Consider the following 22,060-nt stretch of genomic DNA (forward strand, 5'->3'; position numbering starts at 1 on the left):
GGTGGAGGTCTCACTGGGCTTCGATCACTGTGAGTGAAAAAGATAAACGTTTAAATATGAGCTTCAGCTCCAGAGTTTAAATAAACAGTTAAAATCAGTCTTACCGTGTGCTTTGGGATGTTTTTTCTGCCATGTTAGTGGCTGCCACAGTGGACTGTTTGTCACTCCCTCCCACTCCAGCCACAGCTTTGGCATAAGACTTCTGTTTGGCACCTTCTTCAGTTTGAGATGCAACACCTGAACCTTCTGCAGAGGGATTCTCCTGTTTAGGCTTTGACTCCTTCTCGCTTCTTTGCTTCTTGGCTGGCTCTGATGATGATGATGATGATGATGATGCTCCTCCTTCTGGATTTTGCTCTGATGGAGTCTGAACTGAGCTGTCTCCTTGCAGCTTGGGTCCAGGTGTGTGCTTGTTCTGATCTTCTTGCACCTCAGCAGCTTTCTCTGTGGCGGCTTGAGTCTTTTCACCCTTTCCCTCGTCTTGTTTTGGCACAGGAAAGTCTGTCTGCGTTTCCTGATTCTTCTGAGTAACAACTGGAGTCTGTGTGAATTTATCTGAGCCTTTGAGCTTCCCTGTTTGAGTCTGAGCTTGCACCATCTTAGGATCTTTCTGTGGTTGTTCGCCGCTGTTTTCCCCTTTTTGCAAGTTGTCTTCAGACTGGGGAAGCTCAGGCTGTGTTTTTAAAGACTCGCTGTCCTGAGTTTGGCTGCTTTCAGTCTCCATAGCCTTATTCTGATCCTTCTGTATGTTTTCACTTTTGACATCTGCCTCTCCCTTAGCATTTTTTCTTCTTTGATTTCTCCTTCTTCTCCTCTCCTTCTCTCGACTGTTCCTGCCGGGCTTTCCAGCTCCATGTTCCTGGAACACACATTAATTTATATATTTCACAACGGCTCAAACACCACTAACAGGCCCCTGAAAGCTGTTTGTTGTGACTGCATGTCTACCGTATTTGTCTTCCGTGGTCTTTTGGTTGCAGAATCCTCAGCTTCCTTGGTTTGCACCTGCTGCCCACTGGCACAGTGGGGGTGTCCTCCCCCCTCCTCCATCTGTAGAGACACCTTTCTCAGGTGAGCCCCTGCTCTGCGGGAACTATCTTTAAATATAAAAATACAGGCACAGTTACAGCTTTGAATCCCTGCGAGGCTTACTATTCAGGTCAAGGCTGTTGCATTACAGTTAATAAAATTAGTGCAACTGATCTTCTTTATAAGAGCAGAAATACCTTAAAAACACTGCACACAGCATATCATGGAACACACTCTGCAATGACTTCCTCAATAGTCACAAAAACACCCTATTAGGTTGCCTCATCTTATCAGCAGTACAAATGAATATGATAACAATTAATTTATGATAAAATGAAGTAGAACAGCAAATGAAAGCATCAGATCTTGACAAAATAGCGTCATAAAGTCTAATAAAAGGAGTAAAAACTACCAAAAAGTACCAGAGATGCACAAAAACAGGCTGAGAAGCGACTGTGGCATTAAAGGTAATAAGAATACAATAAAAATAATCATGTACGCTTGTTATTACTGGATAAAAGGACAAGAATGACCGTAAGATCTGAAATAACCAAGTGACATTTATTAAATAAAGACAAAAATACATAAAGTTCATGATGTGCTTGCTTACCTGTTTGTATGTTAGCTTCGCAAGTCGTACACTAAAATCTGCCAGACAAACATTTACTTAACTTCCTGATGGACCCGCCCACACACAAGGGACCGTCCCCAAAGGTTCAGACTCTCAACCCTACCCGCAACCTCCCCATTATTGATCTAACATATACGTTTGTATTTGTAAAATATTACCCGGTTTTATAAAAATCCGTTTAGGTCAGTAGTTGGTTAGATAATGCAGTCTTTACAGATTCCTTCGTCTTGTTTCTGTAGGTAAAATCTTGAGAGTCCCTAAACCGGAAAGCAACCTTTTCAGTTTCGTTTCTGTCTGACTCTCTGCAAAGAAGAAACTTATGCCGCGTTCAGGTGATGATCGGAAGTTTCACTTTCAGTACCAAAACAAAGAAACCCAGCCACTGACATTATTACCGTGAATTACATTTATCTTTATTATGTTTTATTCTATAGTAAAAAAAACAAAACTACTTCGTGACAAAAGCACAAGGTTTATTTTGAAGAAAAAGACAAAAATCACATCAAATATGTGTAATATATCCACATTATTCTCACTAAAGGATACTGCTGCTACTACTACTACTAATAGTATCTGACGTCACTTTTAAAAAAATGAATGGATGAATGGGTATTAATAACCATTGGTAAGTATTGTTCATAACAACTTTTATTTAATGAACCTGTGAACTTCCTGCATGTGTAGATAACTTGATTAAAATCCTGGTTAAGGGTTAAGTGAAGTAGCACTAAGGCTATTAGGCTCAATTAACTAGAAAAAATGCACAAACAAACAAACAAACACAAAAGTGATCCAAACAATAATGCGCACCGATAAAACTAAGTAAAGAAGAATCTAAACTGAAACACCACCGATGCTGACTAATTGAAGATTGTTAGAAATCCTCAATCCTTGTAGCAAATAGGCTTTTATTTTGAAAGAACATAAGCAAACCATGTCATTATTATCATCATCATTATTATTATTATTAATATTAATATTATTGAGCACAACAAGTTTAAATCCATTTTGTATTCAGTCAAATATGTCGAGATTGAAGTTGATTGAAAACCAAGTTCTCAATCAACTAAATCACTGTTTTGATCTCTGTGATGTTGGGGAGACATCTGCTGGTGAAGAAGAGTATAACAACTCCTCTGGAGGAAATAGTAATTTTCCATTTATGAAAAATTAGTTAGATGCTATAAGCAGCAGCATGTTGTGATTACTATGGACTGAACAAAACAGAAAGAGTGCCAACACAGTGCACTTTATTTATGTTCTTACTTTTGTGCTTTTGGTCCAACATCTGAGACTTTTTTGTGCAGATTCGTGTGGACTCAGAGTGGGCTTTCTTTGCTGTTATATTAACATGTGTGTTAACTCAAACGTTAAGGTGTAAATTAAGTTTATGTTACAGTCTCTCCTTCTCAAGTCCAAGTTATAAATGTGATTTGCACCAGAAAGCACAGTGAGGTGAAATATAAGACAAACATGTAACCCCGTCTCGGCCCGGCATTAACAGTATGATGCTGTATCCTCAGTCCTGTGAGCCGGCAGGTTTCTTGATTCTCCGAATTATGACCCGGCTCCTCCTTCCACTGGGCCGACCTCCAGCACCATCCGCCTCCCCTGGCAGTGACCCTGGGGGTCGGGGTTCACCTCGGAGTGGTGCAGGGCTCCTCCCTAATCTCACATCGTCCACGAAAGCCTCCACTCCATCAAACTTGGTCGTGAGCTCAGCGAGACGCTCCTTCAGGGAGTTGAACTCTTTGTAAAGATCTCCCAGAGCTTCTGACAGAGGCTGGATCCTGAAAGAACACAAAGAAATTAAAGTGTTTTTTTCCTCTCCAACAGTTTCAGTTTTATATTTCTTCCCTGCGCCCTCTTTTTGTCTCTCCTCTTTCACCTCTTGGTTGTGGAAAGCAGTGTCCAAGTACATTAGTCCATGTAAGAAAAATGCCCTGATGAGTTCATGGCCTCAGTCGCTACTTTGAAATCATACTGAATACCAAATGTTAATTTAAAAAAATAATTGTGGTCACATTTAGAAGAAAAGAAACAAGAACATTTGCATTTTGTTTCTACTTTCTATATCTGTGTAAACCTGCTCAAATTAAAGCTGACCTTTTAATGTTACAGTTATTCTTTACATTTCGACTGACACGCAAAGCCCGAACACCCAGACTGATGTAACTGTGCGGCAGGAGACTTAGAAAAGGCCCTAAAACAGAAAACCTCACCTGCCATAGTCGGGCAGCACAGTGTTGTGGTCATGCAGCAGCAGATCTTTGACCTGCGTCATGATGGCGTATTTCCAGTTGTCTAAAACCAGCGTGAGGTTGGCACATCCTCTGGTTTCACCCTCTCTGCTGCAGGTGAGCAAGCCAGGAAAACAAACTTTATTATTTTCTGCTTTTGAACTTATTACATCAGCAACAACTGTACATGACTTCATTCATACAGGTATCATGAATTATTGTAACCTTGTAGAAAAAAGTAAAAGAGGGAGGGAGAGTGGTGGGGAAGTCAGTGCAGAGCTGCAACTAATAATAGTTTTCATAGACTGTGGATGAGTTTCTCTATAAACTGGCTGGTGTGTAAAACTTGCCATGGGTGTAGATTTTAGTGGAGACGCGGCTCTCCCGGGAATTATAAAACATGTTTGAAAATGAAGGAAGCAGATGAACATCAGGGGAAGGTCTTTTCTCTTCAACAGCACTTCTTTTTTAAAATAACACATAAAGTTTAAGTTCACAGAACCAATGAATCTGAGCCACAATAACAGAGAACGAGCTCCAGCGCTAGGGATTTCTTTTTTCTTAAAAGGTCTGAGTCACTGCTTCTTCAGAATAGAAAGGTTTTTGATAACTAATCCTTAACATTAGTTAGGTAGATGAGATTCTTCTTAAAAACACACAGAATCACAAAGATGCTTGAAATCCTGTTGAAAAACACCCGAGCTGCTGAATATAGCTGACAAACTGGAATTGATGATTTACCATTTACAACTTCCAGCAGAAAACTCTCTTGATGTGTAAACCTTCAGATCTGTTAACATTCACTCAGTATTACCAGGACAAACATTAAATGAGGAAAACTAGGAATAATTATTTGAAAACACTTCTGGTAACATTTATTCTAAGCATCTGGGTTTTATAAGAAATGTATTTATTTATTTGAAATTTATTTAGTCAGATTAAAAAAACAAAAACAAAAAAGTAAAATGAGCTAAAGCTCTGCTGAAAGAATGACTTTTAAAAAAGACAGGAAACAAATCTTTTTGGCTAAATGCATAAATTATGGTAACTCAACTACCAGATTTGTATGTAAAAAGAGTTTACTTGAAACTGTAAACATTTTCAGATGCTTAACTATAAATATCTGAATTCAGTTTCATTTAAATGCTAATATTCTATATTTTAATGGTTATTTGTGCTCCAAAGTGTGATCAGGTCATGGTTAACATTCTATGGAAAATATAAATATAACCAGCAGTAGAGTTTTCCTCTCAAAAAGCTCCCTGTAACGCCGAGCTGATAACACTGAGCTGTTAAACTTGCCTTCATTCCTGTAATCCCACTCCGGTCTCCAGCTTGTTTTCTGTCTCTGAGCGATGCACAGAGCTGCAGACAACACGATCAGAACTCCAGCGATTCTCATCCTGATGAAAAAAAGCCCAACAACACACAAATGAACCCTTGAGAGCTCTCAGTCACCGAGTGTGAGGCCATGAAGGAAAACAGCAGTCGAAGTAGTTAACGTGTAGGAAACCCACCTGTTCTGGCAGTCAGAGGTAAAACAAAGAGATCTGGATAAAACTGATGCTTTTTAATCTGAAGCAGAGGGAGGGTCTTCAGTCCTCACTCCCATCAGCCGGAGCATCATATATCAGGATTTCACAGTGGAGGGAAACCTGCTTTCTATCTCTGTTAACTCTTAAGTTTGAGGGGTCAAAATAACAGAAGAAAAGAGGGTTGCATAACCTCAAGTTTAGAAACAATATTTAATGAGGCAGAAAATGTTGAGAGGAGGGAAACAAAACAGCATATGTAAAAATGTAAAAGCTGGAATATGATCTCAGTCCTTTGAGAGCTTCAGCAGAGCTCTTTGATGTTTTAAGGTCAGCTTAAAAATTCCTGCTCTTCATCTGCTGTCCATGTGAGCTCACAGGAGACCAGCCAGACCCGGATCGCCTCCACAGGGTCTAATCATGGCAATTAAACAGTCACTTTATTAGCATTTTATCTGCATGTAAACATACCACTTCATATCATGGGAATTCACTGAGATGCCTTCATGGTGACATAAATATGTTTTAATGTGTGGAAATAATAAACCAGTTGATACCTAGTTATAAAATAACGTCTACAAAACAAATGTAAGACTAAATTATAAAGGCTGTTGTCCACAGGCCAGCAGACTCATGTTAATTCTTCACGAGCGCCATAGAGCAAGACATGGCTATCTTCCCAGGTCTGCCTTCAGGAGGGGCTCCCAGCGAGGTTCTCCTGCCTGGCTTCACTGACGGTTTTCCAGCAGTCACCAGTCACGCAGAAGTTGCAAAGGCCCGAGCTAGAAGGTAAAGCTTTCCATTTACCAGTAGACTGATGCTCTAACCCTCACATATGACCATGAGCTCTGAAAGAACGATGTCACAAATGAATTTTAAATTATTTTTCTCTGAAAATGTATGGTGTCACCGTTTCTTCATCTCAGGAGGCAGCTGAGGTGGTTCAGCATCTGATCAGGATGTAATACTTGGAGAAAACCTGTCATCTGGCCTGGGAGCACATCAGGATCACTGAGGTGTACGTGGAAAATGTTGCAGAGGAAAAAGATTCCCGAAAGGCTCTGGATAAGCCTGGTGCCACTGAAAAAAAGGAAGCATAGATTCATCCTCCAGAGATCGATTTACGTTGAACCAGGCAGACCAACAAAGCAAAGACAGCATTTTTCCATCAACTCCTTTTTTATTGTTTCAAATCCAGGTCAACACCATACAACTTTCAGGGTCCTCAGTTAGCTCTGTGGAAAGTGAGGAACGGCTGCAAGTCCAAGAGCATGCTTGCTCAGCAAACGGCCCCCGGGTCAATACAAAAGGAAAAGGTCACCGCTGTCTGTCAGCATGACATCAGAGAAATCACGCTCAGGAGGGGCGATAATGATACCACCGGGCAAAAAGAAAAGAACTCAATCTACAACTAAAAATATATCCTCACTCCATCAATGGAATTACCGTCTTACAAAGAAGCACACGTCTCATAAATAGCAGGAATCTGGCGCCCACGACTCGTCCTCTGACCTGGAGAGCCCTATTTTCAAAAGCTGCAGTTCAACTCTACAGTACTGATTACTGATTTCATTAATGTGGACCATTGTTGGGGGGAAAAAAAGTGTTGGGGTGGGGAAAAAAGAAACACCCAAACTAAACCTATAAGGTGGCAACAAAAGGTGGACGGAGCTTATGGCCATAGAAGCGCTGCCTTAAACCTGCATTCTCTGTAATGGCCAGCAGGGGGCGACTCAGAAAGACTTCCATATATATAGAAGCTCCGTGGATCTAAAACCTGATTAAGCAGTTTTCTGCTGATTGTTTGAGGTCTTCTTGAACACGTGATGCTCATTTAGGAAATTTTGTTTGTTATTAGAGTCACAAACAGATTACACAAGTCCCTTTCAGTTTCCAGATGCAAATGTTGCAGCAGAGGAGACCCTCAGCTGGGACTTAAATATTGTGGCTAGGTCCATCTTTTATGTACAGTCTGAAGATGGTGTACATTAACTACTGTGCAGCTTTATGGTGTTTGTGTCCCTTTTTAATGCATTAAACAGGTCAAAACATCCAGAAGTACTAGAAAAATGCAAAGTCGTGAAAGCTAACGTTGGCCACATGTGTCAAACTCCCCAAAATTCCCTTTAAACTACACTATTAACAAAAAACATCAGTTGGTTTTGTTTTTTTGCTTAGATGTTAGAGAAGATTTGAGCACCGCATGTTCACCAGAACAAAGGAGGGTTTTTTTCTTATGATGCTATGTCTTGGTCCCAATATTTGATGCAGAAATAAAATTGAAAACTATCGTCATAAATCAGCGATGTTCAGACTTTTAAGGGTATTTTTAACAGGTACTGGGAATTTTCCGAGCACCACAAACTTCCCTTTACTTCCACAGATCCTCTTTTACAGCCGACATCTCTGCCGGTGTAAGCAGGTAAAATACAGGTGGACTGATTTCAAAAATCACTAATACACCCAAAGCTTTTCCTGCTATAATACTGCAAAGTAATTTGCTGTAAATTGGATGAACAGACTCTGGGTTTAACGTGGATTTTGGGAGGTGGTGCCATCTAGTTTGCAGGTTTAAATTAGGTGTTTCTCCCCCCCCCCCCCGTGTTCACCTGCGACCCCTCGCACACAGAGTGATTAAGAAGAAAAGAAAACCTGCAGGGGACCATCAGTGGAGGAACATCAGTTCTGCCCTGGCTGGCAGGCAGGGAGGTGAAAGTGGCGAGCACCGGTTGTTTCTAAAGCACCTCACGGATGATACTCTGCGAGTCGGTGAAGAGAACAATGAAGGCGGGTGGTTGTCCTGGGGATGTAGTTTAACAGAGACACAGAACATACAGCTGATAAAATAAGAAGCTACATATTGTGCCTGCTCGAGTTCAAACCACCAAATTCAAACGCTACAAAAAACCAGCAACACAAAAAAACAACTTTAGGCTCATTCAAAAAAAAAAAAGGGCGATCATCACCAACGTGTTCGATCAGAGGAGGGCGTCTTTTCAAATTTAATACTGAAAATAGAAACTCTATTTAAGTGGGATTACTCTGCAGCTCGTAGCGTTTCCAGGTCTGAGCTTTGACTGATGATTGTACTTTAAGGGGCTCATCAAAGAGACCTATGAAAACCTGACGGAGCCGAGCCCACTCTGAAGATTCAAAATGTTAAAGTATACGCTACAATCTGATAAAAAACCAAAAAAGAAAAAAGCTTAATTAAATTAACAGTATCAACTCTTAAATGTATTTATACACAGCAAGATTTTCCAGAAGACATTGTGACAGTGAGCGGGGCACTGGTGTGAGAAAAAATCCAAACACTCGAGTCTTCGCTGTTGTCCTGAGTCACAGCAGGATGTTTGAGCCGAGGAGGGCGGCGGGATTATTTGAGTGAAAGGGGTCTCAGCCACAGAGTGCTTTATCTAAAATGTATTCTGCCTCTCAGAAAAGCAACAGTGTGAAGGGATACAAACCAAAAAAAAAACTCTGATTCAACTTTATTTTGACTCAGTGAAATTGATGGAAACGAGCAAATCCCTCTGCACGTCACAGCAGCCTGTGAGATGGGAAGGGCAGAGGCTTCGACGCGAGGCGAGAAAAGAAAAGATCGCTGACGCCGTCAGAGTCTCGCAGCTGGTCCTGGTGCAGTGACTGAGCTCGATCGGTGAAGGGTGTGGAAGCAGGGCCGAGGGCGAAGGGTTTTAACTGCGGGGCAGGCTGCACATTTCACAGTGCTCAGTGCCGGGCTGGTTCATGAAGGTACAGTGGAGGCAGGACCACATGGCGGAGGAGGAGGCAGGAACCGAGGGGCCGCCCATGGCCCCGTAATCCAGAGAGCTGGAGGGCTGCCCACCCACTGTACCTGGAAGGACAGCAGAGGAAAAACAGGATATTACCACAGTGAAGAGTAGAAGTGGTTTTATGCAGCAGCCTCTCTGGGAAGATATGCCGCCATCTTTTCTCTGATCAACAGCTGAGTGGATCTACACCTTTATGAGCGTTCCCACTACAGGAAGCTACTCTGCAGGGACTTCTTTCAGGGTGATTTTCAGGAGCTGATTGGTTAATCCGATCATGCTCATGGTGGCACCAGCAGTCTATTTAAACTAGTATTAAAATAAAACTTTCTACAGATGTTTAGATGCATTTCACATTTCCTGCACAAAGGCAGAGTAACACACAGTCAACATCCTCCTAGAAACACATCTGTCCTCTCACTCTTAAAGCATCTTATAATTAACTTGTCACTTGAAATAAGGTTGAAAAAGCTACCAACATCTTTGCTGTTTCTTCTCCTACAGACTTCCATTCAGGATTCTTTCAGTAATAAGTGGATATAAGTGAGTCAGCTGAACAGCTGAAACAGTATCCGGATATAACATCTGTTTGGTTCTTTACTCCCTGTTTTTAAACTGAAACCTAAGTCTTGTCTATAGATGTTAAAACAATTAACAAGAACACCAAGATAACGAGTTACAACCTAACTTAGTATTAACAGGGCGTCACCTTAGACACAGCTTGTAATACACTGGTGGAAACCTGGAAAATTACAGGTGGTAACGATGGAGAGGTCACAAGCAGGCAGAGTTTATTTCTGTGGTCTGCTGAGTTAAATAATCCCCAATAATCTGCTTACTAATGAGCTCAAATCAGCAGCACACACCATCTGAGTGATTTTCCACTTTATAGAAATGTCTGCAGCTTCTTTCCTCCTGCTGCAGTTCAAAGTCAGTCCAGAGACACATTCGTTTCTTAACCATAGTAGATTATTCATATTTATTAGTAATATTTAATACCAACCATATCAAACACACGTGTGATCGAACATTTTTTGTGCAGTCATGGTTTATTTGAGGCGCTCTTTAGAAAGAGCATGTAAGCTTAATAATGAGCTGCAGTTCAACATGGTGGAGTCTATCTGCAGGAAAAGACTCACCCGGGAGGCAGCTGGTTATGTTGCTATATATTTATGGTTATGTGCAGATGAGAACCTTATGAAATGTACCATCAAGACACCAAGTTTACAGGCCCTCAAAAACAGAATTTCAATCTGTGGTTCATATAAAAACCTGACTTACTGCACAGCTGCTCGATGGTGGCCCACTGCTCAGACTTCTTCCAGGTCTGTGCCAGATCCTCATTAGAAGTCTTCACTGCTTCAAGTAGCAGCCCGATGCTGTCCTGCAGATACAAACACAAGCTTTCATCTATCCGCTGAAAATCATTCAAGATGCTGAGGAGTTAAAAGTAAAAACAGTACACCAGAGAGTTTACGTTTGGCAAGTCTGTGCTTTATGTAGGACATCCAAATCTGATCAAGCGGTTCATTACAGAAAAACGATGTTTGCGACCGTCGTGATGGGCCGGTTTGAAAATGAGCAGAAAGGTCTGAGTGAAAACATCCTTGGAGGAGTAACTACTTCCAGACTGGAGAAGAATGCGGTCCAACCCATCGTCTGCATTACAAATGGGAAATAAATGAAAACCTGAAAGCGTCAAGGCTTTGAACTTACTCTCAGAGGCATGACTTCATTGGTGACGAGGAAGAGGAGAAGATGAAAGTCTGACACGATGTTCAGGAATGATGTGGAGGTGCACTGGGACAGGTATGTGGCTAAACTGTGAAAATCCTGCAAACAAACAAGAAAAACAAGATGAATTATTAAACCACACCTTCACAGTCAGTCACTCAGGCATGTCCACACAGTTTCCAGCATGGCTGCTATTTTTAAATTCACTGTCTGAGAGTTCCTTTCTAAACACTCTGTGATTTTACCACAACACGGGAGATGAAGAGTGTTTTCAGCTATTGGATTTTGTTGTTCCCTGCTTGCCCACAACCTCCACTGTGGGTTGTCTGGAATGCCAGATTTGTGATGGATTCTTCAGTGTCTCTGCTATCTGTAGAAGATAGCCACACAACGGACGGACGAGCGACTGTCTTTATGCATTAGCGTGAAAATAGTACAAAGACGAAGGGGATGAGAAATCAGTTAAATTTCCAAACACCCATTTCCCAAACTGGGACCATCAATCCTCCCCTTAAACCAAATACTTTGATGGCCTTTTTATACCTTGTTGAATCGGATGAGGGAAATACAAGCTCATGCTGACAGTACTTACCTGTGTCTCTCCAAGAATATCCCGGTTTTCAATGGGAAAGCGTTGCGTAGAAGAAAAGGTATACTGGGGGTCCTTTGGAAAAGTTGTGGTTATCTGCGAAGAAAATAATATTTCTCTATACAAGTTTTCTGGAAATTTAGTGTCAGAATATAGTTTGCTGCACTAAAGAAACAAAAAGTATTATTAAAAATACTCACATCTATAATAAGATACTCCACGGGAAGAGGTCGAGCTAGAAACGTGACATCATTTCCAAATTTGTCTTTGTCCTGTTGGATGTGAAAATCAGACAAATCAATCTCAACATCTGGATGAGCTGATAAGTAACATCTAACCCCAAAATAAGTACCTAATATTGATTTTTTTCTTAAACATGCACACTTCATCACATTAGAGCTTTTTTATACGGCACCTCACCTTATAGAAGACGTCTGGTACGTACTGCTCAGGGCTCGACTCTTGAGCGTAGCCCAGCTCGGGAGCGTCTTTGCAGGGCAGTAGGCACTCGTCTCTCACCAGAGCCATGCACTGGTTGGACACCTGATATCCTTCAAAGTGCACCTGGTTATCTGGACCACCTGCACATAAAACAGCACAGAGAAATATAAATAAATAATAATAAATAAATAATAACCACTCGCTGAAAAACAAAAATATTATTTCCATTGCAAATAAATTAGGGATGGTGATGATTTTAAAACTAGTCTTGCAAAGGCAACTGCCAGTCACTAACAAAGGCCCACGTTAGGAGAGCTGTGCAACAATCACAAGACTATCAAGAGAGCCAAAGACAGCAGTGACATGTGATGTGCTGTATAAAGTGGATCAGGTGATCAGGGATCCTGAGATAAGCCAACCATCAATAATCCACAGGTTCCCCTGAGAACCTTAAGCGTTTCACCCTTTGTCAGTGCATGTTGCTAACTGAATGCTCGATTTTTTAGTCACCTTAGCAGCTCAAGCTGAACTAAACAAAGTGATTTTGAGCTGTTTAAGTTCTCCTTAAATAGCTTTCTATTCATCCAGTTGACCACAAAATGTAATCTTTGACAAAGCCAGAATAAAGTCAATCTTAATAAGCAAGGACAACCTGATGAGAAGTTAAAAATATCAACAGAGAAAGCATGCACACTGCGTGAGTGTGTAAAGTCTGTTTAGCATTACACATGCAAGTGATTTACAAACAGTAAAACAGATGGACTTCGCCCCTGCTTGCTGCGAGATGCGTAGCCATGACATCAGCTTTGGCTGCCGGGGCCTCACTCATGCAAATAAAAGTGTTGAGGTCACTGCTGGGTGTTTTCTTGGAACAAATACAAAAGGCGGTGAAAACATTCATCCCTGATCCCGCACAACGTCTGGCTCCTCTGGCTTCAAATGGACGCACATGTTTTAAGTCGTAGTTTAACACTTGACAGACCTTACAGTAAAGCTGTAAACTGAACACCTAAACCAGTTTTCTTAAGATTGTAAGAGTTCTATGGATATATGAAAGGAGAGGCTACAACATGCTGAGTGTTGCATTCTGGGATGTGCAGATTAATGAATGATTTAAGTCTGTTTAGATCAGGGGGTGGGGAACTCCAGGCCTCGAGGGCCGGTGTCCTGCAGGTTTTAGATCTCACCCAGGGTCAACACACCTGAATCACATGATTAGTTCATTATCAGACCTCTGGAGAACTTCAAGACATGTTGAAGAGATCATTTAGCCATTTAAATCAGCTGTGTTGGATCAAGGACACATCTAAAACCTGCAGGACACCGGCCCTCAAGGCCTGGAGTTGGACACCCTGTATTAGACTGACCCAAATAAATTGTCAAGCAGGTTTCTAGGCTTGAGGTAATCTGTGATTGAACCACAAACTTAACTACACCCAGAGTTGCACCAAATCACTTTAAGCCTGCTGAAGTGTGACCTGCAGATACTGAATGTTTTTCTAAGGTCTATAACCGACAGCAGATACAAACAAAAAGAAATGATTAAACTTTACGACTTCCCCCAAACTGCAGTACGCTACTGGCTCTGACGGAAACAGCTCAAAAATAAAGGGCTCTGCTATTTGAAAAACATACAAATACGAAATAAAAATCCAGTTGCATGAGTTGCTGTGTGCCCACCTTTACCTGAAATATTTTTCTACAGGTGTGGTAGATTTATATGACCAAAAAAAAAAAGGTTATCTACCTGCGTAATTGTCCAGTATGTTTATAACTTCAGCAGATAAGAGGACATCGACCCCCTTCTGCTTTTCACTACATAATTTTCCATGTTAACGACAAGTTAGGGTGTGACATGAGGATTTGATGCCACTGTGTTCCCATTGGAAAAGCCAAAAGGACATTTTGGGAAGAGATGCTTTTTTGTGGTTTATGATCAAGTAACCGTGCCTGCATTGATAAAGTAATGAAGAAAATGTTCCCCTGTTTCTCATTCATAAACCACTCACAAGGGAAAAAAAACAAAACAGTACCAACCTGTCGCGACCACAGTCACAAATTTGGATCCAAAGTGTCCGTCTCGAGAAAGTCTGCAGGGATTTGAATGTTCATTCTGGAAGTATCCTGCTGTGATGCACTCCTCCGCGCTCAGGTAATACGAGTCCTAACACAAGTAAGGACATTAAGGATACACAGAGGAAAACACCACAATTAAGACTAACAGATCATCTTTGAGTCAGATGGATCCTCACGCTGTTTCTCGAGTAGCGGACGGTGCCTATCCTCGTATCCTCAGACAGCAGGTCCGTGAAGATCCACCCCACCTGCAGAACAAGCAAACATAATAATGTCCACTCATAAGATTATCTGCTCGAATATTCAGCGATTTTACATGATGTAACAAAACTATAAGTTAAACTCAATTCTCAAAGTTTCATCTTTTTATCCAAATGGAACAAAAACAGCCCTTAGATAAACAAAAACCACAAGACACCAGGTGATACGCAAAAAACACATACACATGCAAGGATTAACATCACTGCATACGCCCGAGTCTTGAAGTTTAAAAATATTTTTGTGCTTCTTCAACCTTTCAAAATAAATTTGTATTTCTCAATACTCCAAATATCCCTGCATGATTTTCTCCCACCACACTAACACATCATTACAGCAACAGCATGAGTCTCCCCATCGCTGTTCCCGTTTTACACGTGAAGGTCACCGTGCTTCACAGTACCAAACACATGATGTGTGAGCCACTAAACAGTGGTGACAGATGACTGACAGCTCCAAACACCGAGCTACACCTGATTGGACATACGCCTGCCTGTGCTGTGCCCTCTGAGATATCAGACTGAAACCAAACTCCATAGAAAGCTTTCTATTAACTCACCACCACGATTACAAAAATAGCCCAATATGAGCTAAAAACAGTGCAGAGAAAGGTATTTTTGAAACTGTCATTAAAAATAATCCATTCATTATTTTATTGTCATGTTTTTAATCTTAGGCTGACCTCTGACAGGCCTTACAGATGTTATTTAATTAAAGAGATTTTCATAGAAAATCTGCAGCTTTAACTGAAGAAGTGCTGGAGTCAAGAGGGTGGGTGGGGATAGAGATCACGCCAAACTAACTCGACTTCTGGGGGACAATTGTGGTCAGGCATGTTATGTACTGCCTGTTTTGAGTACACTCTTAAGTTTCATGTCAGATTTTTCTAGCTGGTCATCCATGCCCCACTTGCAGCAACAGGCTAATCAGGGTCATTTAGGTGTCTTGAGCTCTCTGACAGACTCCAACTCGACACTGACAGTAGTCCCTTTAGTAGCTGGAAGGCCACTCTACCAGGAGAACTAGTACTGAGCACAGTAAAGCTGCAAAGCAGAACAAGGACGTCTGCCAGCTGCAGCCTAAGTGGTGGAGTTGGAATCCATTCACTGGATTAAGGTCTGACTGTAGAGGCATCTATTTTTTGTATATATGTGCATGCATATAGTTCTGCCTGTATGCAAACATGAAAGCAATGTGAGGTCAAACAGAGCACTGAGGGGAAATCAAACCCAACCTTGCACATGCCCAGTTTGGCAGCAATCTCGTCCACGGCTGCAGCTTTGGGATCATCCAACAGTTCCAGGCTGTTCTGGGTGGCATTCTGAAACACAGCCGAGAAAAACAGCATAGTTTTAAATGCAGTTAATGCTCAGTGAGGACTTTAACCTTATTGAGCAAATAAACTAAGACACAATCTCACTTGCAGAGCAGAATCAGGCGGTAATACGCTCAGTGAGAATGTCCCACCTGTGGGGGTTCGTAGATGGCAGCCACTTCCGCTCTGATGCCCAGGGGGATGTCTGTGTGCTCTGTGTATCTGCCGTACAAGTAGCCCATCCTCTGACTGCCCGTCTTCCTCCAGAAGTCCAAGAAGCGGTCAGCAATGGTGTGGTTCTCAAACATGATGTTGTCTACATGTCTGTATTTCTGGGGGGGGAAAAGAAAAACTACATTCACATACACGGTGTGATACTCAGGACTGTTGTTTGGTTTTTTTAGACATGGATCAAGTTTCTTTGAAGATGTGGAAGCAGCCGCTCAGGAGGAGTCTGCATGCTAAAATATACTTGGGGATTAAATTCCCAGTGTTGCTCAGCACTTTGTACTGAAGCTAACTGTAATGTACACCTGCCATTTAATGCGCCTGAAACTTTTACTGTGATCTAAATTATTAACAGGGACAGAAAACATTACAAATGTGTGCAGTATTAAGCAAATAGGCACATTTTCAGTAAAACAGCTGCAGAGTAATCCAATCCATTCATTTTCTAAACCACTTCAGGGTTCTGGAGCTCATTCCATCTTTCATATGGTGAAATATGGAGTACTCCCAGGACAGGAAGGTTCGCTTCAAGTATTTTCGGTGTCATATTTGCTGATAAAAGAAGTAAACGAATATTTCTCCCAACACTTGCTACCGTGACATACCTGTCTGTTCAATGTGATGGCACTCGGCTGGCACTTGGTGCAGATGCCTTCCGGCCAGGGAGGGTGACCCTCGCAGCCTGACTTTATCTTACAGCTGATGTTCTCCAGAGCAGCAAACTTCCCCCTGCAGGAGATCAGAACAGTGTCAGAGTCTGACTTTATGAGCAACCAAACTGGAAAATGAAAAACAGCTCCTCACTTATCAGCGCCACCCGTCAGCTTGCGAAGGTATGCGTGGAATGACATGTGCTTCACTGGTGGGTCGAGGTGATTCAGGTAGTCTTCGTCAAAAGGCTGGAATCAGAAGAAACATGCTTTATAGCCCTAACATTCATCATTTAAGAAACAAAGCACAGGAATGAAATATCTTACCTCTAGCGGTACACAGTGCACACACTTCCCAAGGGCACCATGGCGACATCTGGAACAAGAAAAGAATGATTAGGTATCCAACATCTGCACTGAGGTCAGATGTGTGCAGCTGGTCCTCTTCCTTACAGCTGCGGATCTCTGTTTCTGTAGATCTTGCCATCTTGCTTGGCCAGATACTGATCGATCTCATCTTCCTGGACCTGGGGCGCTGAAAAGGACCGGGGGATCATGGAGGACGAAGAAGAGGACGAGACGGATGGTAGTGACGAAGATGTGTGAGGGGTGGCCGTGTCCATAACCTCCCCGGAGGAGGTGGAGGATTCTGAAGGGAACAAAAACAACATGTCCCCATGCCTACAAAACACGAGAGAGAAGAATAAGATGATTAAAGCTGTGGAGGTCGACAAAGAAGACAGTATTTCTGGGAACCAACACTCCCCGGAGAGGCAAGAGTGAAATTCAGACTCTAATTAAAGGTTAAAGTCTGTTTGTTTCTACTTACTTGATCTTAAGAAGGCTGAGGGTTTTGTTCTGGGATACGAGCTCTCCGGTTTTGTTGCGGTTCAGATAAACCGAAAACCCATTAGAGTTGAACCCAAATTCTTTGGCCACCTGTGGGAGAAGCAGATACCGGATTTTGACAAGAATATCGATACGACACACATTTCATATAGCCTGGAACAAAAACATTGATAGCCATCAAGACACTTTAAATTCATCATTAAGCATAAACGTCAAAGCCTTGTGCTGCCGGGAGTGAATTCTTATCACATGTGCTGGTTCTTGTGTAAAGACAGTTTGCTCTTGAAAAGATACCAATCACTCAAAGCAGATTAGCAAAGAGCGTCGGCCTGGAGGAACACCTCTTTATGGTTGGCACTCTGAGCGGATCGAACAGGAGGGTCTCCCTCGTAGCACTTTTACATCACATCATGTAACTGTAATACACTCAGTGGGATGCTGATCATTTCTCTGTGTGGGCCTTTTTTCCACATACATGCATTTTAAGATCTGATAAAGAGGCTTTAGACAGAACCAAAGGAAACTTCCACAAATCCAAATAGTTGACTCTAACCTGTACTGATGGTAAAAAAACCCCAAAAACTTACATATTGGGTTGTGTGAAAAAAACAAACAAGTTATTTTTGGTATTCTGTGTCATTCTATAAACACTGTTTTACTTGAGACATGTTGCGCTGCATATTTTGCACCTTGTTACGTTTACTAGTTACAGACAGAGGAGAAAAATACTGACTTCAAATCTGATTAGTCTTTAATGGCTCTCTTACATGAAATATACTGAACTGATAACTGGATTTCACTAGAATTTTGCTAAACACCAATATTTTATTTCCTCACTTTGAGGAAGAAAGTGGCATTGATCCGGTGCACTCCAGAACTCTACACCTATGTCTGAAAAGTACTTCATTCAACAACCACCTAAAAGCTATTTTCTCAGGAGAAAGAATGCTCAGCAGAACATTCTCTCCTCCAACATCGAAACCAGTTGATGACGTCTTTAAAGTCCACACTAATAAAATTAGCAGAGAACAGAAGAGCAGTGAGAAGCATAGAGGTTGTCTGGGGATCACTTTTCTCATGACACACCAAAAGAACAGCGTAAGATCTCATCACTATGGGAAAAGTACACAATCAGACATTGTTTTCAGCTCCTCTCTTTTCTGTCTGGCTCATAGCTGCATTTCAGTACGGAGAGAAAACTTTCCATTGAATTGCAAGCTACACAGTCCTGCCTTAACAAATGCATTTTGATGAGGTGCTGCTGCAGTGCTCTGTCTGCATTATATGCTTCTATTTTAGGCTTTTCATAGACAGTGATTAAAATGCAAACGTAATTATTTCCCATCCTCATGTGTAAAATTGAAGCATAACAGAAAAAATTTACCCAGAAACAGAGGGGAAAGTGGCTCTTAAGTCCTTTGGTAAGTGAGACTTGTATAACTTGGGAGTAATACCATTGGTCAGCTTTACTATAAGTCTTACGGTGCCTTATTCTTACCTCACACTGTATTTTACCACGTTTGTTGTCAATTTGCTAAAACTTCCTATTTTTGCTTTGCTGACTCTTGTCACCTGAATACCTGATATTTTACCAATCAAGCAGATCACTTCATTTTTTATTGTCATTTCACCGGCTTCTGTCCTTTTTGGTAAAGAAGGTCTTTAGATTTAAAGTTTTAACTTACAGTTCATGTTTGCAGGTCTTCAAATTCACATCTCTGAAGCCTGTTTGTGTCAGCCAAACTTCTTGAAACACCAAAGGGCGTTCAGTCCTGCAGAGTTGGACTGACATCAAATTAGGAGTTGTCCAAATCTGATGTGAGTCCAGCTCAGCAGTGATTCACCACTGGTGCAAATGTTGGGTTCAACATTACCAGACAGCTGTAAATGGATACAGGAATTTCCTGTATTTTATGCACTAGATTTGGGGAAGTGGATTAAATTATTAACAGGCCTTCAGTAAAATTCAAGTCCTATAAAAAAATAGATTATCTGCTTTTATCTGTGCCTTCTGTGATGTGAAGCAATGCCTGGACTCTAAAACATCAAACACAATCCACAAAAACGCACAGGAGCAGTGGAGGACCACTTCCTACACAGCTTCATGCATGTACAGGCACAAGAGGAGGAAAAAAAACAAAACAAAGCCCACACACAACACATAACACTCCTGTACTGATTGAAAGATAAAACATTTTCTAATCAGTTTTCTTTGTGGAAAAAATAAGAGGCCTCCACAGGTTTTCAGTGTACTGTGGAAATAACGTACAGAAGGCTTGGATCCAGTTCTGGTGTGGAGGAAAGCAGAGAGTGGGAAATTCTCTGCTTTTTTGCCAGCACACGACCGATGTGACACAACAGATAAATATCAGCTACTGATGCGGATAAATGCCATCTTACTTGCTGATATGCCAATATCAGCTAATGACTATATTTGGTTCATATATCAGTACATCCTTATGATTGACAGTATCAACATGACTAGCATATCATAGCCCTTTGGTTTAAAAAGACCTGTTTTGAAGCATCAAGAATAACATTCCTGCTGTTTTGGCCACAAGTAACTGCATGTAATGGGTCTAATAACCACTGAGAGAGCTGATAATCTCCCCTTTTGAAACATGGTGTCACCAAAAGGTCAAAACAAAAAGTTGCTTTTTTCCCAGATTTCTATTGGATCAAAGTCTTTTTGCAACTATACAGTGGCTTTCAGATAGCCTTTCATTCTTCCAGCCAAAAAACTGACCATTTTATTTTATGTCTATTATTCTTACTTAATTTTACAATGCATAGCAATTTAAAACAATGTGGCACCACTGTACCCTGAAGGCAGCAAACATGGGTAATCTTTGTGAACTGGAGATGAAGTGAGGGAGGGCGTGCAGATTAGGATGGTACTCTGAATTTTGTAACTTTTCAACTGCATGAGGACACGGTGTTACTACTTCCAGGAAAATAAATAATAAGGATGAGCTGACAAAGCCTTGAGGTGAAGGAGTGCTGGTGCCTGGCAGTTTATGGAAACACAAGCTACAGAAAATACCTGTTTCCCCTCCTTTACATCTGGAAAACCTGAGGACAACTGTTTTGAGCGCACTCTCCCTCATCTTCTCCCACGCCTTCGGAAACCCAAAGAGGTCATAAGCAGAACAGAATATGATGGCCCCGGCTTAGATGTTATTGTGTTTGTAACTGCTGGACAACTATTCACAGATCATTTTTTATTATCTTATGCAAACATCAAATAAAGCATACTATCTACAGCTGAATTAAAACTATAATGTGTTTACAAGTCTTTAACTAAACTGTTTTCTTAGCTATTCAGTGGGTTTGTCAGCAGGGATCCTTATAAAAAGGCAGAATGGGGCTTAGGAAAGAAGACAGCAGCCATGACTAATTAAAATCCTGCATTGTTCAGAAGTCAGCCACCACCTTCATTTAAAGGCTGAACTGACCCCCTTATACTGGAGTGCCAGGCCAAACTGATAAATCCTGAGGCTGGAAACCGGCCCTTAGAGCACAGAAGAAAACAAGATGCTTGAGTGCTGTTATATTTACCACATTACCTTCTTTAAAAAAGCAGCAGCTGTCTCCCTCTTTGTAGAAGGAATTTTTTTCATCCCTTCTGGGGACTGCACCCTGATGATCTAAAGAAGGGACAGAAATAAACCCACAATTCAGCCGTTACAGTACAAGCCCGAATCCATTGTAGCATTTCAAACACCTGTCAGTCAAAACCAGGACGCAGCTCCCCCCCTTTCTGCCCCCCTCCGGTGTCAGTGTCGGGGTATTATGACAACCGTGACAGTGCAGAAAGAAAAGTCGGGTTAACGTTAGCTCATCAATCTCTGGTTTTTAGCTGCAACATGACGATGTTGACATTGAACTACTCTGGAAAGCTGTCAGTGTGTACTGGCCCATTCACAGACTAACTAAATATCACTTTCGTGGTGAATGTGCAACATCACAGCTCCCATCGTTACCGAGCTATTCGTATTACTGTCATGCTAAAGAGCGGAAAGAATATGCCAGTCATTTTAAGCCGGCCGTTATTGTCGCTCTCCCGTTAGCCAACAATGACTCTTTTCATTCGGATGTCGTCAGCTAGCCTACTAGCTATCATATTAGCCGGCTAGCTAAACAGGCCCTGGTCACTCTTAGCTCATGTTAGCTTGCTAATGCTAGCCAAGCTAATTCTGCTGCCTCATCACTCAGGAGTCCGGCTAACAGGCTAGCTAACGTTAGCCGGAGCCCACCCGCCGCTGTACTTACAATATTCTCGGCCATGCTGCTCGGGTAGGTGCGCCCGGTAGATTTGGCTTTGTTAGTGGACAGACAGGGTCAAAACAAATATTCCGTAACGCTTTTGTATATGTGTGTGTGTGTGTGTCAGCGAAACTCCATCCCGCAACTCAAACACCGGGTGTTGCACACATTAGCGCCCCCAGCGATCCCACAGCGGAGCGACCACGGTCGAAACAAAGAAACTGAGCTGGAAACAAGGGTTCCACTTTTATTATTCTTTCTTTTTCTCCCGTCAGTGACTGCCTCCCACCTGAGCCCCCCCGAGTCAGATCCTTTTTAGTATTAAATATGCTGAAAGGTGGGATACAAAATCTTCCTGAGAACATTTTCAGAGATAGAGGCTCACTACAGCATGTTTGAGCCCTCCTTGTAAGTGCACAACGTTATCTTAA

At 41.7% G+C, this 22,060-nt stretch overlaps 2 protein-coding genes across 2 annotated transcripts in view; both read right to left on the bottom strand.

Moving 5' to 3' along the window:
* Window positions 1-1,050, bottom strand: part of rnf213b (ring finger protein 213b) — a 32,597-nt gene extending 31,547 nt beyond the window's left edge. Inside the window, exons 1-3 of the mRNA XM_005725937.1 lie at window positions 949-1,050; window positions 105-859; window positions 15-27 (exon numbers count right to left, since the gene is read on the bottom strand). Of these exons, the coding sequence (XP_005725994.1) occupies window positions 15-27; window positions 105-859; window positions 949-1,050 (870 nt within the window). The remainder of the gene's footprint in view (window positions 1-14; window positions 28-104; window positions 860-948) is intronic.
* Window positions 1,051-8,906: 7,856 nt separating this feature from the next.
* On the bottom strand, window positions 8,907-21,833 carry nploc4 (NPL4 homolog, ubiquitin recognition factor). The gene is made up of 17 exons (XM_005725693.1): window positions 21,636-21,833; window positions 20,930-21,010; window positions 17,344-17,453; window positions 16,968-17,195; window positions 16,842-16,890; window positions 16,669-16,763; window positions 16,470-16,593; window positions 15,789-15,968; window positions 15,556-15,642; window positions 14,240-14,311; window positions 14,025-14,151; window positions 11,967-12,127; window positions 11,747-11,818; window positions 11,550-11,642; window positions 10,940-11,056; window positions 10,505-10,607; window positions 8,907-9,288 (listed from the first exon to the last, which is right to left on the bottom strand). The coding sequence occupies exons 1-17, from the start codon at window positions 21,648-21,650 to the stop codon at window positions 9,128-9,130; spliced, it is 1,875 nt and encodes a 624-aa protein (XP_005725750.1). The 5' UTR covers window positions 21,651-21,833; the 3' UTR covers window positions 8,907-9,127.
* Window positions 21,834-22,060: the final 227 nt, after the last annotated feature.

The sequence above is a fragment of the Pundamilia nyererei genome, unplaced genomic scaffold (assembly GCF_000239375.1).
Source record: "Pundamilia nyererei isolate P.nyererei 1_Seehausen unplaced genomic scaffold, PunNye1.0 scaffold00017, whole genome shotgun sequence".
NCBI classification, from domain to species: Eukaryota; Metazoa; Chordata; class Actinopteri; order Cichliformes; family Cichlidae; genus Pundamilia; species Pundamilia nyererei.

Excerpts from the sequence above, each read along its gene's own strand:
- nploc4 (XM_005725693.1), bottom strand. Across the intron at positions 14,312-15,555 it reads CCAAACTGGGCATGTGCAAG|GTGGGGTGGATCTTCACGGA; the intron begins GTTGGGTTTGAT and ends CTTGTTCTGCAG. Across the intron at positions 11,819-11,966 it reads TACCAGACGTCTTCTATAAG|GACAAAGACAAATTTGGAAA; the intron begins GTGAGGTGCCGT and ends CACATCCAACAG.